Source organism: Megascapheus bottae, chromosome 5, assembly GCF_031878675.1.
Source record: "Megascapheus bottae isolate mThoBot1 chromosome 5, mThoBot2.hap1, whole genome shotgun sequence".
In the NCBI taxonomy this organism is placed as follows: domain Eukaryota; kingdom Metazoa; phylum Chordata; class Mammalia; order Rodentia; family Geomyidae; genus Megascapheus; species Megascapheus bottae.
In genome coordinates, this window is record NC_143513.1 from 34245579 (window position 1) to 34270361 (window position 24783).

The following is a 24783-nucleotide window of genomic DNA, read 5'->3' on the forward strand; positions in this document are numbered from 1 at the left end:
TATTTTCCTTTCTCTCCCTTTTATTTCCTCACTGAAACCTAATCAACATCATTTTATCTCCCTTCAAAGATCCAACTTCCAATCTTATTTCTTTCCTGCTTCAACTGGAAAATTTTACTTATTCATTTGGTACTTGTTATATTTCCATGCCAATAAATTTTACTCTCAAACTTTACTGTGAGCTCAATTAATGCATTGATATTAAAGAGAATGTGATACCAATGTGTTGATTGATATGAAGCACTGATCAAACATTGAATAAACAGAGTCTGTGTTTGATGTATTGTTCAAACATTATTCTGTATACAGAAATATTCAGAGCACTGCCTTGCTTTTTGCAATTTTTAGTCCAATAACAGAGCTAATACTAAATGCACAAATCATTAGACTCTTAGAAAAATGAAAAACACTACAGGGGATAAATGGTAAAAGAAACACAATGCGAAGTCATCAGGAAAGGTTTCGTTTTGAAACACTTTGTAAAATGTGCCTAAAAGAATAGTTTTGTCATTTGTAGAGCAATTGTAATCATTATGTTTGCTGCTGGGATCAACATATATTCTGACAGTCATCTTTGTCACATATTATTTTGTTTGTTTGAAGCTGTGAGGGGTCTGGGAGCATTCTCTTATTGAAGACAATTAGCTTCTCACAGTTTCAGGGATGGTGCAAAAAAATAGGACTCAAGGGTCAGAGACAAAGGTCTCTTATTACTGAGGCTCACTGGGCAACCAGAGCCTCATGTTTCCAGCACTTTCCTTTCCCTTCAGCCCTTTAGCAAGTGATGCATAGCAGATTTGGTAAAACTGCATATGCAGTGGACATATGGTTCATTTGAGAGACCTCATCTTAGAAAACTCAGTCTTACAAGGAGGCCACTAGCAAATGTACACCGCCTTTGACCACAGGGGGAATAATGCCTGTATTATAATGATTAGGAAGTTTATTTTCCATTTATTGTTGTTGATCTTGTTTTGATTTGCTAGAAGGTTGAGTCTGGGACCTTATCTCTAGTCAAGCACACTATCATCCCCATTCCTCCTTTTATCATAGGTAGACATTAGAATTTTTGTCTTTTCAGGTTATTAGGAGATACACTCTGGAAAAATTACTATAAAATATGTAAAAAATATTTTAAGAATTACTCCCCTACCCCCGGAAAAGTAGGTTTGCCCAATTCTGTGACTAGCCATAATGAAGCAATTACATAAGAAAACAGAAGATATTGTGATCTGGAGAAACAATTTAAGGAAGTCATTTTTGCAAATAATGAAGAGAAAATGAATAAAAAGGCCTTAAGAATTAAAAAAAAAGAAAATCCTTGCATTTCATAGATATAATACTTCATTTGAATTAAAAATAAGATGGCCTAAGGATAAGTAACAGTCATTAAAGTATTTCCCATGACAAGTGACTCCAAAATTAGTTTATATTTTCTTTTATATGTGTGTAAGCAAATAAACATTTGAAATGCATATATACATGTACACATTCTAAAATATTCATCCAGAGGCAAGCCACAAACCAATTTTAATCTGATGCTAGACATTGTCCTAGAATTCACCAGAGGAAACCTACCCCTTTGTGCAAGTATTCTTCCACCAAATAGAAAAGGAGATAAAACTCATACTCCCTGCACTTGACTTCCAGGATCCACATCACATAATGGGATTGCTAACTGCTTCAGACTTAGAAAAGTCTGCAACTGAACTTGATATACTGTAAAATATGTATGTGAGATCTTTCTTTAACCATGCATTATCCATTGATAGAATCATTACTAAAATCAATAGCATCTATTTGAAAATAGGTATGAAAGTTTTAGCCATTTTAATAGATTTTATTTTGTATCTTCACCTTTTTTTGTCATTTATTCTCTTATTGCAACATCAAAACACATGTTTTTATTTAAAATTTATATACTGCATTACAAAAGTTAAACAATACCCGACTCTGACTGTAGTTAGCAGAAAACCCTTTGAGACTCAGTGCACTAAATAAAGCATGCAGTGCTTCATCCTGTGTTCCTAAATCAGATCATACAATAATGATTGTAAGTAACATTCTCATCACTTTCATAATTTTTCTGTATCACTTATGTATCAGGATCTGGATTTTTCTATACAATGTAGAATTAACCAATGACTATTTCTGGAATAGGATCAAAATACACAGAATTATATAGGATATATATATGAATATATATATTCATGTACATACATGCACACAATAAACTTTACAAATGAAAATGCCTACAGGCCCAGTAAGGTAAAATAAAGGCTGAAATATGCCAGTGTGCACTTTCTACATTGAAAGACAGCATCACATATTAATTTCTGAGGAACACTATCTCACACACATGCCAACACTCAGTCTTTATTATTTACAGAGTGCTTTAGAGAAACTAGAAATATGGATTTCTCATTGTGGAATGTTGTCCAAAGTTTGAAAATAACTCAATAGTTTTCTACCTGAATTAAAAAACCTCCCAGCAAGCAACATCTCCTATTTAGTTAGATAATCAGAATTTTTTCAGAAAAAAAAGAATGGTTTAGTGACAGGCAAAGTGAGAAGAGATAATATAATAGTCTAAGGGAACAGACACAACTAGAAAAAGGCCCTGGCTTACTTGAATAGCCCAAGCAAAAAGTATAAAAACAGATGAAATATAAAATTATATCAATGTGTCAGAAACCAGGGGAAACCTGTAATCCTAGCTACCCAGGAGGCTGAGATCTGAAGATCTTAGTTCAAAGCCAGCCCGGCACAGGGAAGTCTACTAATTCTTCAACTAACCACCAAAATGCCAAAATAGAGGTTTTACACAAGTAGTAGACCACGAGTTCCCCACTGGACCCTGAGTTCAAGCTCCAGGAACAACTTACATGCATGCAAGCACACACATACACACACACACACATGCACACACAAAATGATATCATTGTGTACAGAACAATTTAGCATATACTTTATAGAGAATTTATAAAAACAGAAAAGTGCCAATAACCAAATATAATGACAATAATGTGAAAGAGTGCAAGTAGAATGCAACAGAGGGAAAAAGTAAATAATTAAAATAAGGAAGAATATTTAACATCAGAGATGACAGGGAGCCATAAGTATTAAAATCTCAAACTTCTGAACAAGCATTTATGAAACAAAAACCATTAACACAGTGAATGGCATATAATATGATTGAGCCTATAGCTTGAGAAAAAAGCAGGGGGAGCACAAAATAGTCTGAGAAAATGTGGTGCTAAAGAAAACAATTTCTTTAAAAATCAATATCTCAATGTAATTCTTTAAAGAAATAGAAGAGGCAATCCAAAATTTCATATGGAATAATAAAAGACCCCCTATAGCAAAAACACATCTTAGCAGAAAGAACAGCGGCAGGAGGAATTTCAATACCAAACTTTAGACTCTATTACAGAGCTATAGTGACCAAAACAGCTTGGTACTGGCACAAGAACAGGCCTGAAGACCAATGGAATAGAACTGAGGAGCCAGATATTAAACCACAGACCTATGGCCACCTAATCTTTGACAAGGGAGCCAAAAAAAAATAGAATGGAAGAAAGATAGCCTCTTCAACAAGTGGTGCTGGCAGAACTGGTTAAGCACCTGCAGAAAACTAAAGTTGGATCCTTCTTTGTCACCTTGCACTAGAATTAACTCCAAATGGATCAAAGACCTTGAGGTAAAAGCAGACACATGAAAACTTTACAAGAAAGAATAGGAGATACACTAGGCACAGATCGAAACTTTCTTAATAAGGACCAAGAATCACAACAAATCAGAGAAAGGCTGGATAAGTGGGACTGCATTAAATTGCAGAGCTTTTGTATGGCAAAGGACATAGCTATTAAATTAATTAGGAAGCCTACAGAGTGGGAGAAGATCTTCACCAACCATACAGTGGACAAAGGCCTCATATCTAAAATATATAAACAGCTCAAAAAATTGAATCACTCCAAAACTAATCTCCAAGGTAACAACCATCCCATTAAAAGATGGGCCAAAGACTTAAAGAGGGTCTTCTCTGAAGAAGAAACAAAAATGCCCTATAGACACATGAAGAAATGCTCAACATCTCTGGTCATAAAAGAAATGCAAATCAAAACAACTCCAAGATTCCACCTCACTGCAGTTAGAATGGCCAGGATCAGGAAAACGAATAACAACAGATGCTGGAGGGGATGTGGCCAGGAGGGATCACTACTACACTGTTGGTGGGAGTGCAAACTAGTTCAACCACTATGGAAAGCAGTATGGCAGTTCCTCAAAAGACTAAACATAGAGCTTCTCTATCACTCAGCTTTTCCACTACTTGGCATTTACCCACTGGTCCAGAAATAAGGACTTACTAAATCCACTAGCACAATGATGTTCATTGTAGCACTATTTACCATAGCAAAGATATGGAACCAACCCAGATGCCCCTCAGTTGATGAGTGGATCAACAAGATGTGATATTTATACACAATGGAATTCTATGCTGCTGTCAGAAAGAACGACATTGCCCCATTTATTAGGAAATGGAAAGACTTAGAAAAAAAATATCAAGTGAAGTAATCCAGACTCAAAGGAACATAGGCTCAATGGTTTCCCTGATTTGTCATAATCAGTCGAAACCTTGGGCTCTCCTAGCAGAGATTTACAATAGAGCAAAACCTAGATACATAAGGCCATATAGTATGACGCTAAATGAAATGACCTCTAGGATATAGAAACAAAAGCCATATAATGAGTGATTGTTGTCCTTAATGTACTATGTTATCTCTCATATCTTTTGCTGTCCCTCAGTTATTTCATATTGTTACAGTATCTCACTTTGTAATCTGATATATTGGATATATTTGTATTTGGTTATTTGATGTTGGATAGGGAAGGGGCGAAAACAACATCAGGGGTGGGGGTGGGAGGGAGGGAAATAGGGACCAAGACATGTGAAAGGGTAGCAATGTATGTGAAGTAATGCACCTTCAACTGGCAAATATAATTCTATTAATTACAATAAAGATATATGGAAAAAATAAAAAAATGAATATTGTAATAAAAATTAATAGAATAAGAACTTAATGATTCCTACCTGTGGTCTCCACAAACTGCTAGGTACTACTGGAGGAGAAATAGAAGTACTTGGTATGTTTACGCTAACAAAGCCAAAACGGAATTTACTAAAAACTTACAGGAAATCAAATTAGAAGCTGGATGTTTAATAATGTTTTTAATGACAAAGATGTCGTATAGTATATCACTGATAAATACTAAACAGCATTTAAAAAGCTATTCATACTTTAACCTGCTCACCCAGCAAAGGTTACTGAGTTCTTACCACAATACAAGTTTCTGTGGTGTTGGTAGGAATGCAAACAAAACTCCAGGAGGTGCCTGATTTGCAGGACACTGTAAGGCAGAGGTTATGACAGGTCAAATATAAGAAAGGGCTAGTTTAATAGCTGGCCTCTGGTTTGGAGATTCAAAGAAAAACTTCAAAAGATTATAGAAAAATTCCAAACCTTAGGATGAGTTTCTTAATTATGCAAATAATATTGTGAAGATAATGTCTCATTTTAACTTTGCAGAAACAGAACCAAACAGAAATGCATTGAATTGCAGAAAGATAATGAAATGTCTTCTAAGCATGATTTTTATGCTCAGTTGCCATAATAGTATATTATCTTATCTTTCAGATACATTGGCCTACTACAGCAGTAAAAATGGAAGAATGCATAATGAAAGGAAAAGATGCAGTAAGTATTATCTGACATAAATTAAGCAAATCCTCAAAGTATATTCCTGGTCAACCTCAAAGCGATTTAATTTCATAAAATTTTAATTTCATATAAGTTTCAGAAACACATAGATACTTTTGTTCATGAAGAAAATAATGTAAATATATACTTAAAATGAATGCATGGTTAAATAAAAATAATTTAAATGAAAATTGGAGGTAGCCAAGGTACTATTCAGACCTTGGTTTTATTTTCTTCAACTGGAATTTATTACTTTTTTTAGAATAACTGATTTCTTATGGTGTTTGGAAAAATTAATAGATTTTTTTGTGTTTTTTGTTTACTTGTTTACTATTTTTTAAATGGGGTTACAGTTATAATCATGAGGTAGTGAATACATTACTTCTTGAATACATTGTTTCCCTCTTCCCATGCTTTTTCCCCCACTTTCCATCCTCCCAATCCCTTGTATAGTTTTGAAGTTTGAGGAAAAGCTATGTCATTCAATATATTTCATTTCACTTTGATTTATAAGTTACAAAGAAAAGGAAGAAAAAAAGTGAGACATTGCAGAGTTTGAGGAAATAAGAGAAATAAACATGCATTGTGGAGTTCACAGTGTTTTCAGGACCTTTCCTTACATAAGAAGCGATATCTCCTTTCTCTGTAGTTTCCAAGAAGGGTCTCGATAGAAAAATGCCATGCCTGGCAGTCTTCCTCACACACTGGAGCATGTGTAGGAGAAAATCACCTGCTAAGAGTCACTGGCTGGTCTGATATAACACATAGTTTGGAGAAGATCTCCAGGTTCCCATTTGAAAATGAACTTATCTTTTTTCACACTAAGGAAGGAAAACACCATGTGAATGAGTAACATACATCATATTAATCCCTTATTCTCTGGAGCAATTGGGTGACAGCCAAGGAATGAGTCAACACATTCTTACTGCCTGAACCCACAGCATGATGCTGACTAATTGAACATCCTTTTAGGCCATGTCAACCAAGTGAGCCAAAATGAGGTCTAATTGGTTCACCCAAGCTAAAACTGTGTATCACCAGAGGAAAGGCAGGTGCCATGACAATGCAAGACACAATATTTTCATCAGGCCTGGATTATCCGATTCTGGCAATTGTATATAGTTCATCAAAGCAATGTTACAAGAGTAGAAAATTGAATAAGTAATGTCTGGATGTCCTGGATATTGACTTGGTAATTCATTCTTCATTCTTGACATTGGTGTGGTAGCCTATGAATTACTCACAGGACAGAGGAGCTGCTGGACAATCCTAGTAGGAGAGACTTCACACACCAAATATCCCAATCTTTTCTTTTACAGCTTTACGCCTTCTTCACATTGCATTATTACCTTGCATTACTAATTTCAAAGTGATATGATTAAAAGAGCTGATTTTTTGTTAAAGAATTAACATTGATTTTATGTCATACTTCAAATGTCATGTTTAACAAACACATATTCAAGAAGGTAATCCCTATATACAATCACTGGCACATAGATTTTAGAACATAATTAAAATTAAGCTGAGGGTTTGTATGTCATAGATACATATTAATCAATGTAATAAAACATTATGTCTATAGAGTATATAGCCCATCATAGATTTTAAAGAACGTATTAATTACTTAATAACTTCTTTTTGGTGAAATAGTTATGCCTAATTTGGTAGAAGGCATTTGTTAGGATTAATTTGACCTGGTTGATTTTGAAGCAATTTTAAACATTTTTAAAGTAAAACTACCATGGTGACTTTATTAAAATATTGTCCATCACGCACCATATGTGAGAACCTGTGTTTGATGAAGAGGGAGAATACAACAACATAGAATTATCCTGTCTTCAAAATTCTTCCAGCTAAAACTAAACTAACTTGACTGACTTTTAAAAATGGAGTTTTATTGGGTAGCAGGCATACATATTCATTGTTTTATCGATGTCTAGGACGGAGATGAGAATCTGCAAAAGAGGCCATATAACCCACCAACTAAATTCCTTTACCAGCCAATCCTTTATTTAAAAAAAATATATGTCGATCCTTTGACTGTGATCTTACAAAACCTATAAATCCACAATAAGTTTACAATAAAATGTTATTCTCATTTAGGTTTTATATTTATTTGAACATTCTAAAATGTTGTTTATATGAATTTGTACTTTTGAAGCTCTAAGTCTTCATTTCTCCAATGTCACTTTTTAATAACTTACATTCTGTATCTATTTTTATCAATAATAGTTTTTTTCTAATTACCCACTGTTTGATTTTATGTTGCTTATTTATTTTGAGTTAAAAAACAAAAACAAACAACAAAAAACCCCAGTAGTGCCCAGGCACAGGCAGCTCATGACTCTAATCCTAGCTACTCAGAAAGCTGAGATCACTGTTCAAGTCCAGCTCAGGCACGAAAGTCCCTGAGACTTGTATCTCTACTTAGCCACCAGAAAACAAGTGGCATGGTGGCTCAAGTCGTCTTGTGCTAGCCTTGAGCTGAAGGGCTCAGGGACAGCACCCAGGTCCAGAGTTTAAGGCCCACAAGCAACAAAAAAAATTTACAGTATTGGGGATAATTTACTATATAAAGGAACATATTTCCCTGCGAATCTTTATGCTTAAAGATATTCCTGAATGCTTTTAAGTGTTTAATTTTGATGTAGACTGCAAGAATTAATTGCTTCTGTTACAAAATGTAATGCACACTTCCTTGCAAACTAAAGTACATGAGCGAATCACCTGGACTTCTTTTCTAGGCCCTGCTACCTTTTCTTTCCCTGCTCATGTTCCTCTGACTGAGCTGATTTACAGTGAAACATACAATTTCTAGGATTAGGGAAAATACAAATGGAGTGGAATGAGTATCCCTTGTCCTGTTCTAACCAGTCCTGTCATTTGGATCCTGCTTTAGAATGAATGTGCAAACTATGTTCGGGTTTTACATCACTACAACAGGACACATCTTCTCATCTGTGGTACTGGAGCTTTTGATCCAATTTGTACCTTCATCAGAGTTGGGAACCATTTGGAGGTAAGACGTTTTCACGCACTGCTATCAGGAAAAGCTATGCTTGGACTATCTTTCACAAGAAGAAAAAGTGTGTCATTATTTCTCAAGAAAGAAAAAAGCATAGTTGATGTGATGATTTCATTTGTTTGAGATTCACAGATCTCTTGTGACCTTTCAAACTTTAGTCAGCTGTAAATCTGTAAATGGAGTAATTCTCTATGTACTTTTTGGCAAAATGATCGTACTAGCGTGATCTTTCTAAAAGCATTTTTTAACATTACAATATGTTACCTACTGTGTTTTTACTCTTTTATTACCATCTGTGCAAATTGAAATATGTGTTTATAGAGGCATATAGGTAAGTATGTATATATACACACACATATATATATAATTTTATAAATAAAATGGTACATGTAATATTTTAGCAAAGAACATGTAAAGACTTTTAATGCTATAATTGGGTTGTCCTACTTGAGAAGTGGAATCACAGTTAAGGCAATGATTTTTTTTAATTGATTAAAGACAGACATGAGTAGGATAAATCTCTTTACTTCTTCATCTAAGATTTATCACTAGTTGATGGTATTATAGGGTAATGAATGCAGATCCCAACTGAATTCTTCTATGTATTTGTTTGCAAAGATGATACAAAGTTAGCACTAACACTATAAATTCATTCAAAGACCTAGACAAACTCTTAAAATTTGTTAACTTTATACACACTTTGAAGCACTTTATATCACAATACAGTATATGATATATATAAAGCAATAAGCAAATTTCAGGAATGCTAACTTTTGAGTTAGAGGGTAGAATCCTATATTAATGTAGAACTTTGATAATGTAGAGAACTGTAGGTATACATACCCACTAAAGAAAGGGCCAAATATCGCTGACGACCACATGCAAAGATCATCATTTGTTTTACACTAAAAATAATTTCTGGTATTTGTTGTACTGGGTAACATTTAGATACAAGCATACTCAGCAGCATTGAAATCTATGCAGATGCCTTTAGAGAACACACTTGAATGGGACACTTCAGCTAATAACTGTCCTTATAGGGAAGAAGTCAAGCATCAAATGCATCACAACATACAGATTGAATCAAAGAAAGAATGAGAATACTATCATAGAAAATGCTATCATGAAAATGTTTCTATCATGGATTTTTTTGATTATGCATGTATATATTAAACCATATTGCAAGCATTGTACTTAGACATTACAAATTATGTATTTCCAAAATTCTGAATTGTATTACATTTTAAAGAGGGTTGATTTTGTTCCAGAAGTTACTTTACTTGGCTGGAGTCATACTTAAAAATCTTTCACAACAATAGCCAATCTTTTCAGCTTTCAAAGCTGTAGCACTAGTGATGTGCTTGCATCTATAATTAAACATAGCCAGGTATTTGGGAAATAATCTACATGCAGACTTCAGCGTACCTACATCTATGTTTAGATATCTCTCATTTTGCAACTGATCTGATCTTCTTTGTTTTCTTAGGTTCTTTCACAGATAGTAAGAATCTAACTTTCTACTTGAGTTCTCATTATTCCTTTTCACAAGAGTTGGGGTTCACCCCATGAAAAACACAAGAATTATTTTTTACTAATCTTCAGGGCGTTGAAGTGGTTACGTTTAAGATTTTTTTCCTTAGTTGAATCACTGTTTGTGGAAGATTTAATACAAGTCTAATACCACCAGCACTATCATTAGCAGAATGAAATGTGTGGTTTAGCTTAAAATGCTATTGAATATTATGGGGTAGTTAGTGGATAAGTGTTAAATATGAAGGGGATACTTGAGAAGAAACACATTTTGCAAGAGGGAGCCATAAATGCAGAGCAGGTTTACAGTGACCCTAACTGCTCATATTTCTCCAGTGTAGATTCCCATTCCCATTTGCAGTTATTGGAAAGGTGCAATTTGAAGTCAGGAAAAACTATTATCAGTGTAGATTCAGTTATTGAGTTATGGTGGGAGGAGTGATGGTCTCTTGCGAAGGAGTCTCTCCACTCTTTCACCTCTCAGATGTGAAAAAGAGGACTGTCACATCTCACTTTCCTTTTCTTCCTCTCACTTTCTTAAAATGACTTGGAAAATGCCATTATTTAGGTGACAGAAGAACACCTCAGGAGTTATCAATATAGCTACAAGATGAGCACACACACACACACACACACACACACACACACAGAGAGAGAGAGAGAGAGAGAGAGAGAGAGAGAGAGAGAGAGAGAGAGAGAGAGAGAGAGATTTCCATAAAATTATCACAAATTCAGATAGGCAGTAGGGACAGTTCTACAGAGGTCACTTTTGCCTAAGATGATGAAGATTAAGATGTGGTTGACTATCACAAATTTCTGGAATAAAACTGTTTAATCATTTTTATTTGTTGTTGTTGCTTGTTGATCATGGAACTTGAACTCTGGGCCTGGGCATTGACCCTGAGCTCTTCAGCTCAAGGCTATTGCCCTAACCTTTGAGCCATAGTGCCACTTTCTATTTAATCAGTTTTAAAGGCAGAAATGTTGCCTATTTACTAAAATCATTAAAGTAAATGTGTTGGGTGAAAGAATATTTTTTGTTAGTATAGATGCAGAAAACTTGAATTGTTTATTATAGGATAAGACTCTTTCACTCATGATATGAAGGGCTCAGTAGTGAGGAAAGTTTCCAGAAGGGGGTCAGGGAGTTTGGCCTAGTGGCAGAGTGCTTGCCTAGCATGCACAAAGGCCCAGGTTCAATTCCCTGGTACCATGTATACATACAAAAAGCCGAAAATGGTGCTGTGTCTCAAGTGGTAGAGCACTAGTCTTTAGAAAGCCCAAGGACAAAGCACTGTCCCAGGACTGGCAAAAAGAAATCCAGAAAGGGAGACTATAGGACTGCAAAGCACGTAATTTTAGAACAGATGGATACAAAGAGTTATTTCTCAAGAGAAACTTAAGAGCTTGGAGAGTAGATTGTAAGAGTTACTGTGTGTGTGTGTGTGTGTGTGTGTGTGTGTGTGTGTGTGCGCGCGCGCGCGCGTGCGAGTGCATGCCCGTATGCTCATAAGCAAGGGTATGTGTGTTTATCTGGCAGTGATTTATAATATGGATATTTAATCTTGACTCTTTATATGCTTTTCCTGGACAATCTACTTTCTATTCCTGGCTATTTCTTCCTGGAAGGAATCTTAACTTGTTTATTTTGAGATTTCATCCTTGTCACACACCCTTAAAGTCACTCAGAGATAGAAGACTCCCATTTAAGAAGACAGTGGGACCAGAGAAATACCAAGGTCCAGGTAAATTATAGATGAGTTAAATGTGCACCAAGATGATCCAGGTGGAGAGAGGAAGAATGAGATCTGTCAAATGGGCCAGATAGAATATAAATATGAATATCAAGAACTCAAGCTCTCCCAGGCTTGTTAAATTTGAGCCATCAAAAAGAGATGGTCCTTCAAGAGGGCCTAGAGAAAGAGAAATCACTAATCAGTGTGATACCTTCTAACTAGCAAAAGCCTGCTTTCACCCCATGTCTGTGCAGTAGAGGCGGCAGCAGCAGCAGCAAAAGCACTTTGCCTTCTGCCGTATGGTGGTATCCATTCTTAATAAACCTTACGTTCTCCTATTTTCTTGCCATGGTAAATCTTCTACTGACACACAGCATATATCTGAAACATTCATTTTAGTCTCTACCTTAAAATGGTGTTTCACTGTTCATGAGCACGTGGGAATCTTAATGTTCTTGTGTGAAAAGCTGGTTGCCTACCTCTGCTTCCTCTTGTGAGATACTTTTACCCCGTTCTGCTCCTAAGTCCATTAAGTTTCTCTGCATCATCTTGTGTTTGGGGGTTTCTTGAGATGTCCTGGGAAGCAGTTTTGCTACAGATGCTGCCAGAGAGATTTGGGTTTGTCTGCCTAGTCAATCCCTCTGGATTCATAGAGAAGTTTCTATGATGTGAAATGCGTGCCTCTCCTGATGGCCTCTCAAAAGTCCCACCTTTTAGAGGATAAAATGCTACACAGACAGAAAACATTCCATAAAATACAAGAGTATACCTACTTCTGATTCACTCACTTCTGAAGAAAATGGAAACAAAATTCAGGGAATAAGATTGCTGATCCAAAGCAGAGGCACAAGTATAAAATGAACCTTTAGAGAACCAGCAGAGGTCTTAAATTTCCTGAAAATTAGAACTGCTTCCATAACTTAATTGGGATTTATTAGAACATATGGACTTCAGCAAAAAGACATTAACTGGTAACTATTTGTGTTAAATTTCTATGTTGCATAGATATGACCAAAAATAGCTACTTAAAACAAGCATTTAAAATAGCACTTCAAGCGATGTGCTTATTATCTCATCGACCTGAGGACCCAGAATGCAGGCACTATTTATCTGGCTCCAGAGTTCAAGGTCTTCCAAGGCTGAATTCAAGGTGTTGTTTGGATTGTGGCCTTTCTAGACCTTATTAGAGCATAACCGCATTCTTGAAGAGTACTGGGAAAATTTTTCCAGTTGACTAATAGGAAGTCCTATTATATGAATGAGCTATATAACACAACAACTCAGATCTTATGAAACATAAATTTCATGACTATGACTGTCCTATCTCCTCTAGCATGTAAAGTATTATAACCTAGGAAGACATACCCAAACATTTTACAGGATCTACGCAGAAACGAGGGAAAAGGAATTGTTGAGTAATCTACCTGGGAGTGGAAATCTCCATTGCTAATAACTTGTATCATATACTTATTCCTTTATCTTTATGAAAGGAAAGTCTTATTAATACCAGTACTTCCAAAAGGTGTGTCTGGAGGAGACAGGGCAGAGCTAAAGAGTGAAGAATCAGACAAGGAAAAGGCAAGGTGAAATGTTGAAGGGGTGACACAGTTCAAGATATATTATATACAGAGGTGGCTTTGTTAAATGGCACAAAACTTACAATATAACCTAAAAATTAAGAAAAGTGAGGGAGGAGAGGGTTTGGAGGTATGGCTGCGAATGCTGAAAGAGGTAATATTGATGAAGAAGCACTTTATTCCTAAACTATTTGGCTGAGTGGCAACTCCTTAAAGGTAATAAAAATACTCAAAAAATTATATCCTAGCAGCAAGCACTATGCTAGGCTCTGAAATTCCTGTTAAATAATTATTAATGAATAAGCAAGTAAATAAATAACAAGAATTCATCCTTTTCTGAACATTGCCCATAGCTCTACTCTTAGGAAGAAAAACACATTCTGCTATGCAAGTGCCATAAAAATTGAGAATGTGTGTATGAGCCATCTCTAGGACTTACATGACCAAACATGGGAAAATTTGATCACACTCGGGGACACATGATTTTTAATATAGAATGCTGTCATATTTTATAAATATAGAGTATATTTTCTCAGTGTAGTTTTATTTAAAGTATATCTATATCACTTTTTAAATATGCAGACTAAATTAGTCATGCAAATGTATTTTGCACCAGAGAAAATTGAAAAATGAACTTTAGGATTTCCAGCATGTGATTTTGATATAAATTTCCTCATGTGTATAAGGTTGCATCTTAGCAATTTCAGTTTGGATATTACTGGCTTAAAAATCTTGAGGGTTCTCAGTATACTTTTTACAAAGGGTCTCATTTATAGACAGGTCACAGTATAATGTATACAATGAACACATATATATTATTAGTGGTACTTGGGCTGGCATCAGAACCACACACTTGCTAATCAGGGTCACTACTGCTGAGTTCAGCTCATTTTGTAGAAGACCTCCCTTTAGCAAGCTGTTCCTGGAGGATGATCCCCCCCCCATTTTATATTTCCTATCATACCTAAGATCACAGGTATGTGTTGACCACGCTCACCTTGTACTGCTGGATGAGGAGGGTGAAGGATTGCTTAATTTCCTGACACACTTACCTGACAGATATACATGGAAATGTTCCACAAATGATTACCTATGTCAATATTTTAATACCCTCATTTCAAACAACTAGTCAGAAGAAAATGAATATACTCTACAAAGCCAGGTATAAGTTGTTTTGCTAACATCCTATGAGGCTTTCATCATACATATTAAGGATATTTATATCCTCTATACATATGCATATAGATTAAAGATGTATCTATACATATGAATATACTTACATGAGCAAATCATTGATTAAGGAAATGTAATGTAGTTTTAGGACTCTGAAAATAATGATAACTTGACATTTTAAGTAAGCCATGCAGGAATGCATTATCTATTCCAGATATGAAAAGTCAAGTGTGGCTGAGAACTGGTGGCTCACACCTGTAATCTTAGCTACTCAGCAGATTGAGATCTGAGAATCACAGTTGGTAGCTAACTTGGGCATAAATGTCCATGAGACTCTTGTCTTTAACCACCAGAAAACTGGAAGTAGAGCTATGGCACCAAATGGTAGAGGGCTGCCTTGAGTACAATAGCTAAAGAACAGCACCCATGTTCTGAGTTCAAATCCTATGACTGACCATCCCCCTGCCAAAAAAATGTCATATCTAAAAGTGTAAATTTCAAACCAGGTGGAAGGAAGGAAGGAAGATGAGAAGGGTAGAAGGGAAGGAAGAAGAGAAAAAGAATGAAAGAACATGAAAGGAAGGTAAAAAAGAAGAAAGAGAAAAGGAAGTGTAGGGAAGGGAAGATGGGACAAAAGAGAGGAGAAGAAAGGAGAAGGGAGAAGAGAGGAATACTACTCTCCAACTTTCCTCATTCCTATGTGTAGTCCTTCAAGCCAAGAATGTGTGTTTTATTGACAAAAGAATCAAGGATAATCTGCACAGCCAAAGTTAAAATAAGTCTAAACAATTATTATGATCTTGAGAATTGACTGAGCTGACCGATTCATGTAATATCTCCCATATTTGTAAATGTACCTACCTATAGAGATGTTTTGAGAAATGGAGAAAAGTGAATGAGAAGTATTCATATTTGTAATGAGACAGAATTATTTGTAAACTGGGTTACCATGTGCTTTATTCCTTTCAGTTAGCAGAAGTATTTCATCATAAATAAGAGAGGGAAGTATTTTGTGGAAATATACTAAATAGATTATGAAAAAAAGTCATGTCTAAAAAGACATGTCTAATGTAATGTTATTACATTAAAATGCAAACTATCAAATATAGAAAAATATCAACAGTGTTTAAAAGAAAAAATGAGTAAACTTTCAAATCTTAGAGCAGGGGTTATCATTTATGAATTAAGACTGAGAGATGTAAGTAGTAACCAATGTTTTTAAGGAGAGCATATATCTTGTATGGCCACTTTCTATACTTGAAACCAGAAAGTATTTTCAGTGCAATTGGTAGAAAGTCACTGTTATAATTAAGATTATGATTGTTGGGGCATTAAAAGGTAAGTATAACACCTTCCAAAGAACCTTGTAAACTGTTAGACTTTTGTAATGTTTAAATCTCTAGGGTTATTGAAAATTGCCTCAAACAGGAGGGTCTATTTTTTCCAGCCTTACTCTCCTGCCAGTCCTGCTAGTAGAACCTGGTTATAGAATGCTCCAATGAGAAGGAAAGCAACATGTCTTGTGCTAGGTTTTTGTTTCTGAGAAAGATTAAATTGAATGCAGCCCTTGGGAAGGCAGATGTAGACAAATGCCACATATGGCTCTATCCTTGGCACCCTCTCAGTGTGGGGTAATCAGTGGGAAACGTTACTCTCAGCACCATGCAGTGTGCAAAGGCCAGGCCTGAGAGACATAGTGTGGTACTTGTGTTAGCCAACAGCTTTGCTGTTGGCCACTGGGAATTAGGGCTCAGGAGAGCCTTATGTTGAGCCAGGACTGGGACTAATGAAAGAAGTAGCAGGCATAACCCACAAGTTACCGTGAGTAGAAAATAAGAATGTTTTTCCCACTTAAAAAAAAAGACATGAACAAATAAAACAAAAAGTGAAATTGTTTCAAAGCTGTCCTTATGCTCACCTCTTCCAAGGGCATTTTTCCCCCCAAGGGCACTTCTGGTCCTGACTTGGTGAATTTGCACTCAGAACATGTCAGGGACATGTATACATATGTCCATCCATATATACATATATATTTATATGTATGTGTATATACATATTCTATATAAATATATGTGTAGTATAATAACCTTATCTCATTCATTTAAGTATTTGGCTAGAAAGAATAAACTATAGTATACATAATTAAGTGATTTATTTTTGAACCGATAATTCTGAGACATCATTGAACCAGAAGAGGAATGAGCATGGGTTTTGTATAGCTGGGCACCTAAAGGGCAAATGAGCTGCTCATGGCTGCAGCCCAGCAAGCATTGACATGTCTCTGGTATGATGTGGCATTCTAAACTGGTAGCCATATGCTCTATTCAGTTCACAGATGTGCTTTGTTTATCCCAGCCTGTGTTTCTTGTTTGTTTTCCTTTTTAGAGCTTACACTGAAACCCCGCTTGGTTTCACATAGTAAATTGTGATTTCGATTGGACGCACATGAAAAGATTGGTCAGAACTGAGGGGTTGCCACTCCACTCCCCCATTGGAGGCTTTTGCTTAACAATATTCCTCATTCCCTATTCACTCTTACAATAAGTGCTTACACTCAGCCTCTCTGGCTCTGTCAGCTTGCCATTTCCCACCTAACTCTGACAGACACTTGTATTTGTTCCTCAAGCCTTAGAAGGATTATGAGTGTATTCTAAACCCTTAAGTGCTTACTCCCTAGTAGTCATAAACCACAGAATGAATGAATAAATGAATGAGAGAGTAAATGTATGCATGGGTTTGTTACTCTCATACTCTGATATAATACTTCAGGTTCTAATAAGATCAGAGAAAGATAATTCTGGTCTTTAACCTATATAAGTGTCCTTAAGTGTACGGGTAAACAAGTACACTTAATTAGTATTTATTTGAACACATCTGTGTAACTAGGATCATGTCAAGAAATGGAACACATGCACGCCAGAATCCCTGTTGTGTGTTCCTTCCCAGTTTTTATTGCTTCATGATATTTTTAGGTAGAGTGTTTTGCTATTCTGCTTTTACTCATCTTTGTAGTGTTCACAGCTATTGTGCTGTTATTTTCCCACTCTGAACAACACCGTTTATGTCTTTTGCTGATTATGTGCATATGTTTGTGCCTAGTGTAATTCTAGTAGTAGAACTACTGGCCTACAGAAGATGTGTACATGCAACTTAAAAAAAAGGAAATCTATCAACCAGTTATTGTATCACTTTTTTAAAAATATTTTTATTGTAATTAATAAAAGGGTTACATGATATTTGCCAGATAGAAAGTGCCTTAATTCACATACATTGATACCCTTTCACATGTCTTGGTACCCATTACCCTCCCCCTCATCCCCCCAACCCGTCTTGGTTTTCCCCCCTTCCCTATCAAATTTCAAATAACCAAATACAAATAAATTCAATATATCAGATAACAAAGTGAGATACTGTAACAATATGAGATAACCAAGGGACAGCAAAGGAGATGAGAGATAACATAGTACATAAAGGACAGCAATCATTAGTTATATGGCTTTTGTTTCAATATCCTGGAGGTCCTTTCAATTAGCTTCATACTATATGGCCTTATGTATCAAGATTTTGCTCTATTGTAGATCTCTGCAAGTAGAGCCCAAGGTTTCTACTGATTATCTGTTCCACACTCTGCACAGTACTTGGTATTGTATGCCATTTTATCTGGTCATTCAGATGAGAGAGTGAGGTTTCTGATAACCAAGAAAAATGGACACTTTTCCAATTGTGCATTGTGATGTAGGATTTCTGAGTCACTTTGGATTTGAAATCTTCAGTTTGTCATTTAGGTACTGCTTGACATTTGCCAAATGGGTTTGTTAAAAGATTTTCTACAAAAGCAACGGTATAATATCCAGTTCAGTGTTAGTATGGAGAAAATGCTTAGGGAAAGATAATTCCTATTATGATCCTTTCTTTTGCCTTTGAAACAGAAAATTTATACAAAAGTATCTATTAAAATTGGAAAGAATGAAGAGAAAAATAACATTGTAAAAGACAGTGCTAGGAAAATAGAACAAGGATAAAGAATAAAGCTAGCTTCTTAAATATCATAATCCAACTTCTTGGCAATCAAATTAAGTCCAAAGAAATGCTATATTATCCAGATCTTAGTATAAACCTTGGGTTCAAAAATACCTGGGTTTTCATTTTGTCTCTGAAACATAACTAGATATATTACCAGGATTTACTTAAAATCTAAAGTTAAAATCATGTATAAATCCTGTTATAACGTAAGTACTAATTAACCAATGGATTTTTTTTTATTAACTGTTCCTCTCTAAGCTTTGACCTATACTCGTGATAATCACCTCAATGTAAAGGCCGTTATGTATCATGAGCAGTATATGCAATAAATCTTTTATAAAACAAAAGAAAATTTTCTACCGAGGATATGATTGTACCAAAACTTTGTTTTATCATAGTTTCTTACTTTTTGATGCTTGAAATATTATGGAGATTATATTTATTTTTGACAATGGCTACTGTAATGGTAGGCATTATATACTAGCTACATTACTCTGACTACTAACAAGATGCTGTCAATTAAATTAAGTTTTTAATTATTTTGCTGAAAGCATATGAAGAATTAACAAATGCATCTTAAGATGTGAATCTTCTCTACCTTTAAAGACATATTTGCTTTTCTCCAAAATTTAACGATTATTAAGTAGAAAACCTGTCAAGTTCATTTTCTTTAGACATTTACTCAGATAAAACAGTTATAAATCAATTCACACAGTGATGATGAATCATGGCAATGGTATAGAACATATGTAAATTGAGTTAAATTTAGTGGACTAATTAAAATGTTGGCGTAATTAAAAATGACTCAAGTATTCCAGGATGGCAAGTTGAATTTTCTCAGGTTGTTCTTTCCAAATAGAAATTAAATATATCTTGATGAAAAGTAAACTCAAATTTTACCTGGTCATTGTGTTATATACACTTACACAAATAATACATATGGGAGAGAAAGAGGTATATTCCACAGGAAATTCAAGATTCTTGGCATTGTATATCTTCATTTTCTTTTAAGTGAAGAAGGAATAATGTAATAGAAGTTCCTCATTTTATGCTTCTGGGAAAATGTTCTGTGTCAGGGCACTCACATCACGGAGTATTGTACCTTTCTTCCATTTCTCCTTTTTTTCTTTTTATTATCTTCTCCATCTTCTTCATCCACAACTAGTGATACCACCAATGATATCAAAGTTCTTGTTTCTGTTTTGCTTATTAAATACCTATTCTGCTTTGCATTTAGAGTAAATATATAACCTTTGATAATTATCATACACTTTTCTTTGACCGCCTTTCTTCCAAGACATAAACACAAAAAATGAACTCATCTATCTATCCACATTCTTGTATCTGAAATATTTAGTGCAGTTAGTAGTTTATGAGGATCAATTAATGAATAGATTTACTTTTATGTCTCTAGAGAGTTGTTACAGAGGTATATGTATTCTCATTCTAGCCCAGTTTCCTCAGCAAACATTGTTGAAGGTGCTGTTGCTCTAGAGTTTGGATGAAAACAGAACAATGTAGTGAAAAGATATGGGCTTTGAGACACGACCTATGAACTTCTTAATTTGTATTCTTCTGTTCACTGGTTGTTGACTTTGCGAAATCCCTATCCTTTCTGTTTCCCCACATGGATATTGTCAGTTTTTTTGTGGCTTCTGAGATTCCCTAGGACGTAGGAAGTTTTAAGTGCATAAAATAAGTCACACTTATTTTTTCCTTTTAAATCCCTATAATTATTAACCCTCAGTATCTGAAATATCTTCTTATTTTAAGCAGGAAAGGAAGATGCTATAGAAAAAGTAAACAACCTCTAACTCTACTCCTGATTTTTTAAACCTAAAATGAAAATTTGGTGTTACTTTTTTCTCTTTATCAGAAATTCACTACTTTTTATTTCTAGATTATGTATTATACCAATGCTTTTCTACCATTTCTTTTAATTATTGCATTACTAACCTATCAAATACCGTATTCATCATTCAAGTCTTATTTTTCTTACAGCCCGAAAAATGTTTTAAAGTTCTCCAATCTGAACAAAATACTATAAAGTGAAGAATAATTTTGTCAAAATTCTTTTTGACCTTTCAACTCTTTAGCCTTCTCTGTCAAAATCTTAATGAATAGCCTCTGCTTGCCATCTGTACTTTATGTTCATTCCCTCCATAACCATGGCACATCCATCAGTCTGACACAAGTTTCCATTATCTTTACCTAGAAAATTATAGTTGCCACAAAAGGGGCATCTTTGACTTGCCATCATGCATTCAATTTCTGCTACATTGGGCAATATTTGGAATTTTGATATAGACGCTCCCCTCTTTATGTGCCCCTACAATTAAAAAAATCCCAAATATGATATCTTCTCAAATTTTTGTCATTTAGAAATATAATAATTCCTAGTCTGTGTTCTCCTGCATCACAGGCATTTCATTACAATTTGTATTTTTCACATGGCATTGTTTTTTGGGTGGTTCTGACACATTTCTCTATTCTTAATCACTAGCCAGAATTACACATTCATATATCTTATGCAAACGGGACATTAATCCATAACATCAGTTACTAGAGGGATTGTAATGTAAGAGTTTCTTCAACAATAACAGCATATCTATCTTATTTATAGACGAGGAGAATCTCCAAGAGAGGAGGAGGAATCCAACATCACCTTGTCAATGCCGTTACCCTAAAAGATACCAATGATTTACAATTCCAAGTTTCTATGCTGTGATTCAAAGGAATTATTTCCTGACTTTGCCAATGTGTTTGTCCAAATGATTCTTTTCACTTGAATGAATCATTCTCTCTTTGTAATATCATCACTCCTCTTACAAACCTTAGAGCATAACAGCATTTCTTTTCTGATGTTTATCTTGGCTTTTATTAGGTGAAATTAATGTCTTTTCCTTTTGATCTTTAGTTGTCATTAAAATTTTGGTGATGATGATGATTATTATTATATTGTCAGTCCTGTGGCTTGAAGTTAAGGCCTGAGAACTGTCCTTGAGCCTTCTCAAGGCTAAAGCTCTACCCTTTCAACCACATCAAGCATCACTTCCAGCTTTTTTTTATATATATGTTGTGCTGAAATCAAAGACACCATCACATTGAACCACTGGTTCTCAGTACAAAAAACAAACAAACAAACAAAAAACAACATGATTGATGAATGTTTGAGAACTACACCTGAAAATACAACAGGTATTATCATTTTTCCCCATATTTATCTGACAAGGAATGCCAATACAATATATAATGATTATTGCAAATTCAAGAGGTGAAAATTAGTCATTTCACTTACATTTTTGCTTTTTACTTGATATAATTGTGAGCTATTTAGCACTTACATTTCAAAATGATGAATGTTTTTCCCTTTTTTGCCAGTCTTAGGGCTTAAACTCAGGGCCTGACTACTGTCATTGGGCCTTACTTAAGGCTAGCGCTCTACCACTTGAGCCACAGCACCACATCTGGCTTTTTCTATGTGTGTGGTACCTAGGAATTGAACCCTGGTCTTTGTGAATGCTAGGCAGGCAATCTACCATTAGGCCAAACTCCCAACACCTTACTAAAATGTTTCTGAACAGAATCTAATAATGGGTTATGTTTAATATTTAGCAAGCCTGGTGCAGGGACTCATGCCTGTAACCTTAGCTACTCAGGAGGCTGAGATCTAAGGATCGTAATTCAAAGCCAGCCAAGGCACCAAAGTCTGTGTGATTCTTATTTCTAATTCACCATCAGAAAACCAGAAGTGTCGCTGTGGCTCAAGGGGTAGGGTGGTAGTCTTGAACTGAAGAACTCAGGGACTGCACCCAGGACCAGAGCTCAAGCCCCGACACAAAGAAAAAAAAGCAGTTTAAAATCAGTATTTAGAAAATTTATGATGGCATATATATGTAAATTTATGTGTATGTGTATGTGATATTTTTGCATTTATTTCTCTTTGATAGTTCCATCTTCCTTACAAAGATTTGTCCATTATTTAGCTTTCTATATTTTGTTTATTTAGTAAAGAACTTTACTTACAGCCTAATAATCTGTCCCTTCCTCAGTCATGATAACTTACAGGACTCTTTAACTAGCTGAAAATAGCAAAGCTTTAGTGGAATAACCCACATGTTATATTGTATAGTTTGGCATGCTAGGACTTTATTCTCTCCTATGATAGTTCAAATAACTATGATATTTTATTTTTATGATGCCATTTTCACTTTATAACTTCCTTTCAAAAATACCTTTTCATTTTTATTGTATTTTATTGTCTATGTAATATACAGAGGGGTTACAGGTTACATTTGTCAGTTAGAGGGTGCATTATTTCTTGAACATTGATACCCCTTCTCATGTTTTTGTCTCCCTTTCTCTCCCCCAATCCTTTCCCCCTTTCCCTTCCCTATTTCAAATACACAGATATTCAATATACCAGATAACAAGGTCACATATAATAACCACATGAGAGTAACCATAGGGGAAAAAAAGAGAAAAGAAATAATTGTTCATAGTACATCGAGAACAACAATTACAAAGATAAACCTCTTGCTTTCATGTCCTAGAGTTTATTTCATTTTAGTCTCATCCTATATGAGCATATGTATGTAGCTTTTGAGCTATTGTGAACTGCTCATAGGACAATTCTAGATGTGTACTAATTGTTACAAATAATGGAAACCATGGAAAGCCTTTGTTCCCTTGGATCTGGCTTACTTTACTTGATACGGTTTTTTCCAAGTCTGTCTATTTCCCTATGAATGTATCAATATCATTATTTTTGATGGCAGAATAGAATTCCATTGTGTGTAAATACCACATCTTCTTGATCCAAGTATCTACTGAAGAGCATCTGAGTTGTTTCCATATCTTAGCTATGGTAGATAATGCTACAATGCTAGTAGCTTTAGTATGCCCCTATTTCTGGACATTTGGGTAAATGCCAAGGAGTGGAATTGCTGGGTCATAGAGGAGCTTTATTTTTCAGTCTTTTGAGGAATTGCCATACTGCTTTCCACAGTGATTGAAAAAGTTTACACTCCCATCACAGTGTAGTACCTTCTTTGCCACATCCCAGCTAGCATCTGTTGTTATTAGATTTCTTGATAATGGCCATTCCAACTGGAGTGAGGTGGAATCTCCAGGTTATCTTGATTTGCATTTCTTGTATGGCCAGAGACTGCAAGCCTTTCTTCGTGTATCTATAGACCATTTTTATTGCCTCTTCAGAGAAGTCTCTCTTGAAGTCTTTAGCTCACCTTCTAATGGGATAGTTGTTTCTTTGAAGATTTGTTTTGGAGAGATTCAATTTTTTGAGCTGTAGATATATATTAGAATGAGGCCTTTGTCTGTTTTATGACTAGTGAAGATCTTCTTCCACTCTGTGGGCTTTCTATTTAACTTGCTAGTTATGTCCTTTGACATACAGAAGCTCTGCAGTTTAATACACTCCTATTTATCCAAACTTTCTTTTTTCTTTTTTCTTTTTTTTTTTTTTTTTTTTTTTGCTGGTTGTGGGCACTGAACTGAGGGCCTGAGCACTGTCGTTGGGCTTTCTCAGGGCTAGACCTCTTCCACTTGAGCCACAGCACCACTTCCAGCTTTTTTTCTATATGTGTGGTACTGAGGAATCAAACCACGGTCTTGGTGCATGCTAGGCAAGCAGTCTTACCACTAGGCCAAATTCCAAGTCCCCAAACTCTCTTTAATTTGTTGTTTTTCTGGGCCTTTATTAAGAAAGTTTCAACCTGTGGCAAGGCATCCTAATGTATCTCCTATTCTTTGCTGTAAAGTTTTGAGGGTGTCTGCTTTTACCTCACACTTTGATCCATTTGGAATTAATAAAAGTATCTTTTATTGTGATGGTAAAGGTGATGTACAGAGAGATTTTACAGTTACATAAGTCAGGTAATGAGTATCTTACCTTCTGAACTATGTCACTCCTTCCTTCCTTCTCTCCCATTTTTATCCAG

General features: G+C 35.3%; 1 protein-coding gene across 1 annotated transcript in view; it reads left to right on the top strand.

Moving 5' to 3' along the window:
- Sema3e (semaphorin 3E) overlaps positions 1-24783 on the top strand; it is a 214354-nt gene that overhangs the window by 120802 nt on the left and 68769 nt on the right. Inside the window, exons 3-4 of the mRNA XM_090332890.1 lie at positions 5697-5756; positions 8659-8778. Coding sequence (XP_090189016.1) covers positions 5697-5756; positions 8659-8778 — 180 coding nt within the window. The remainder of the gene's footprint in view (positions 1-5696; positions 5757-8658; positions 8779-24783) is intronic.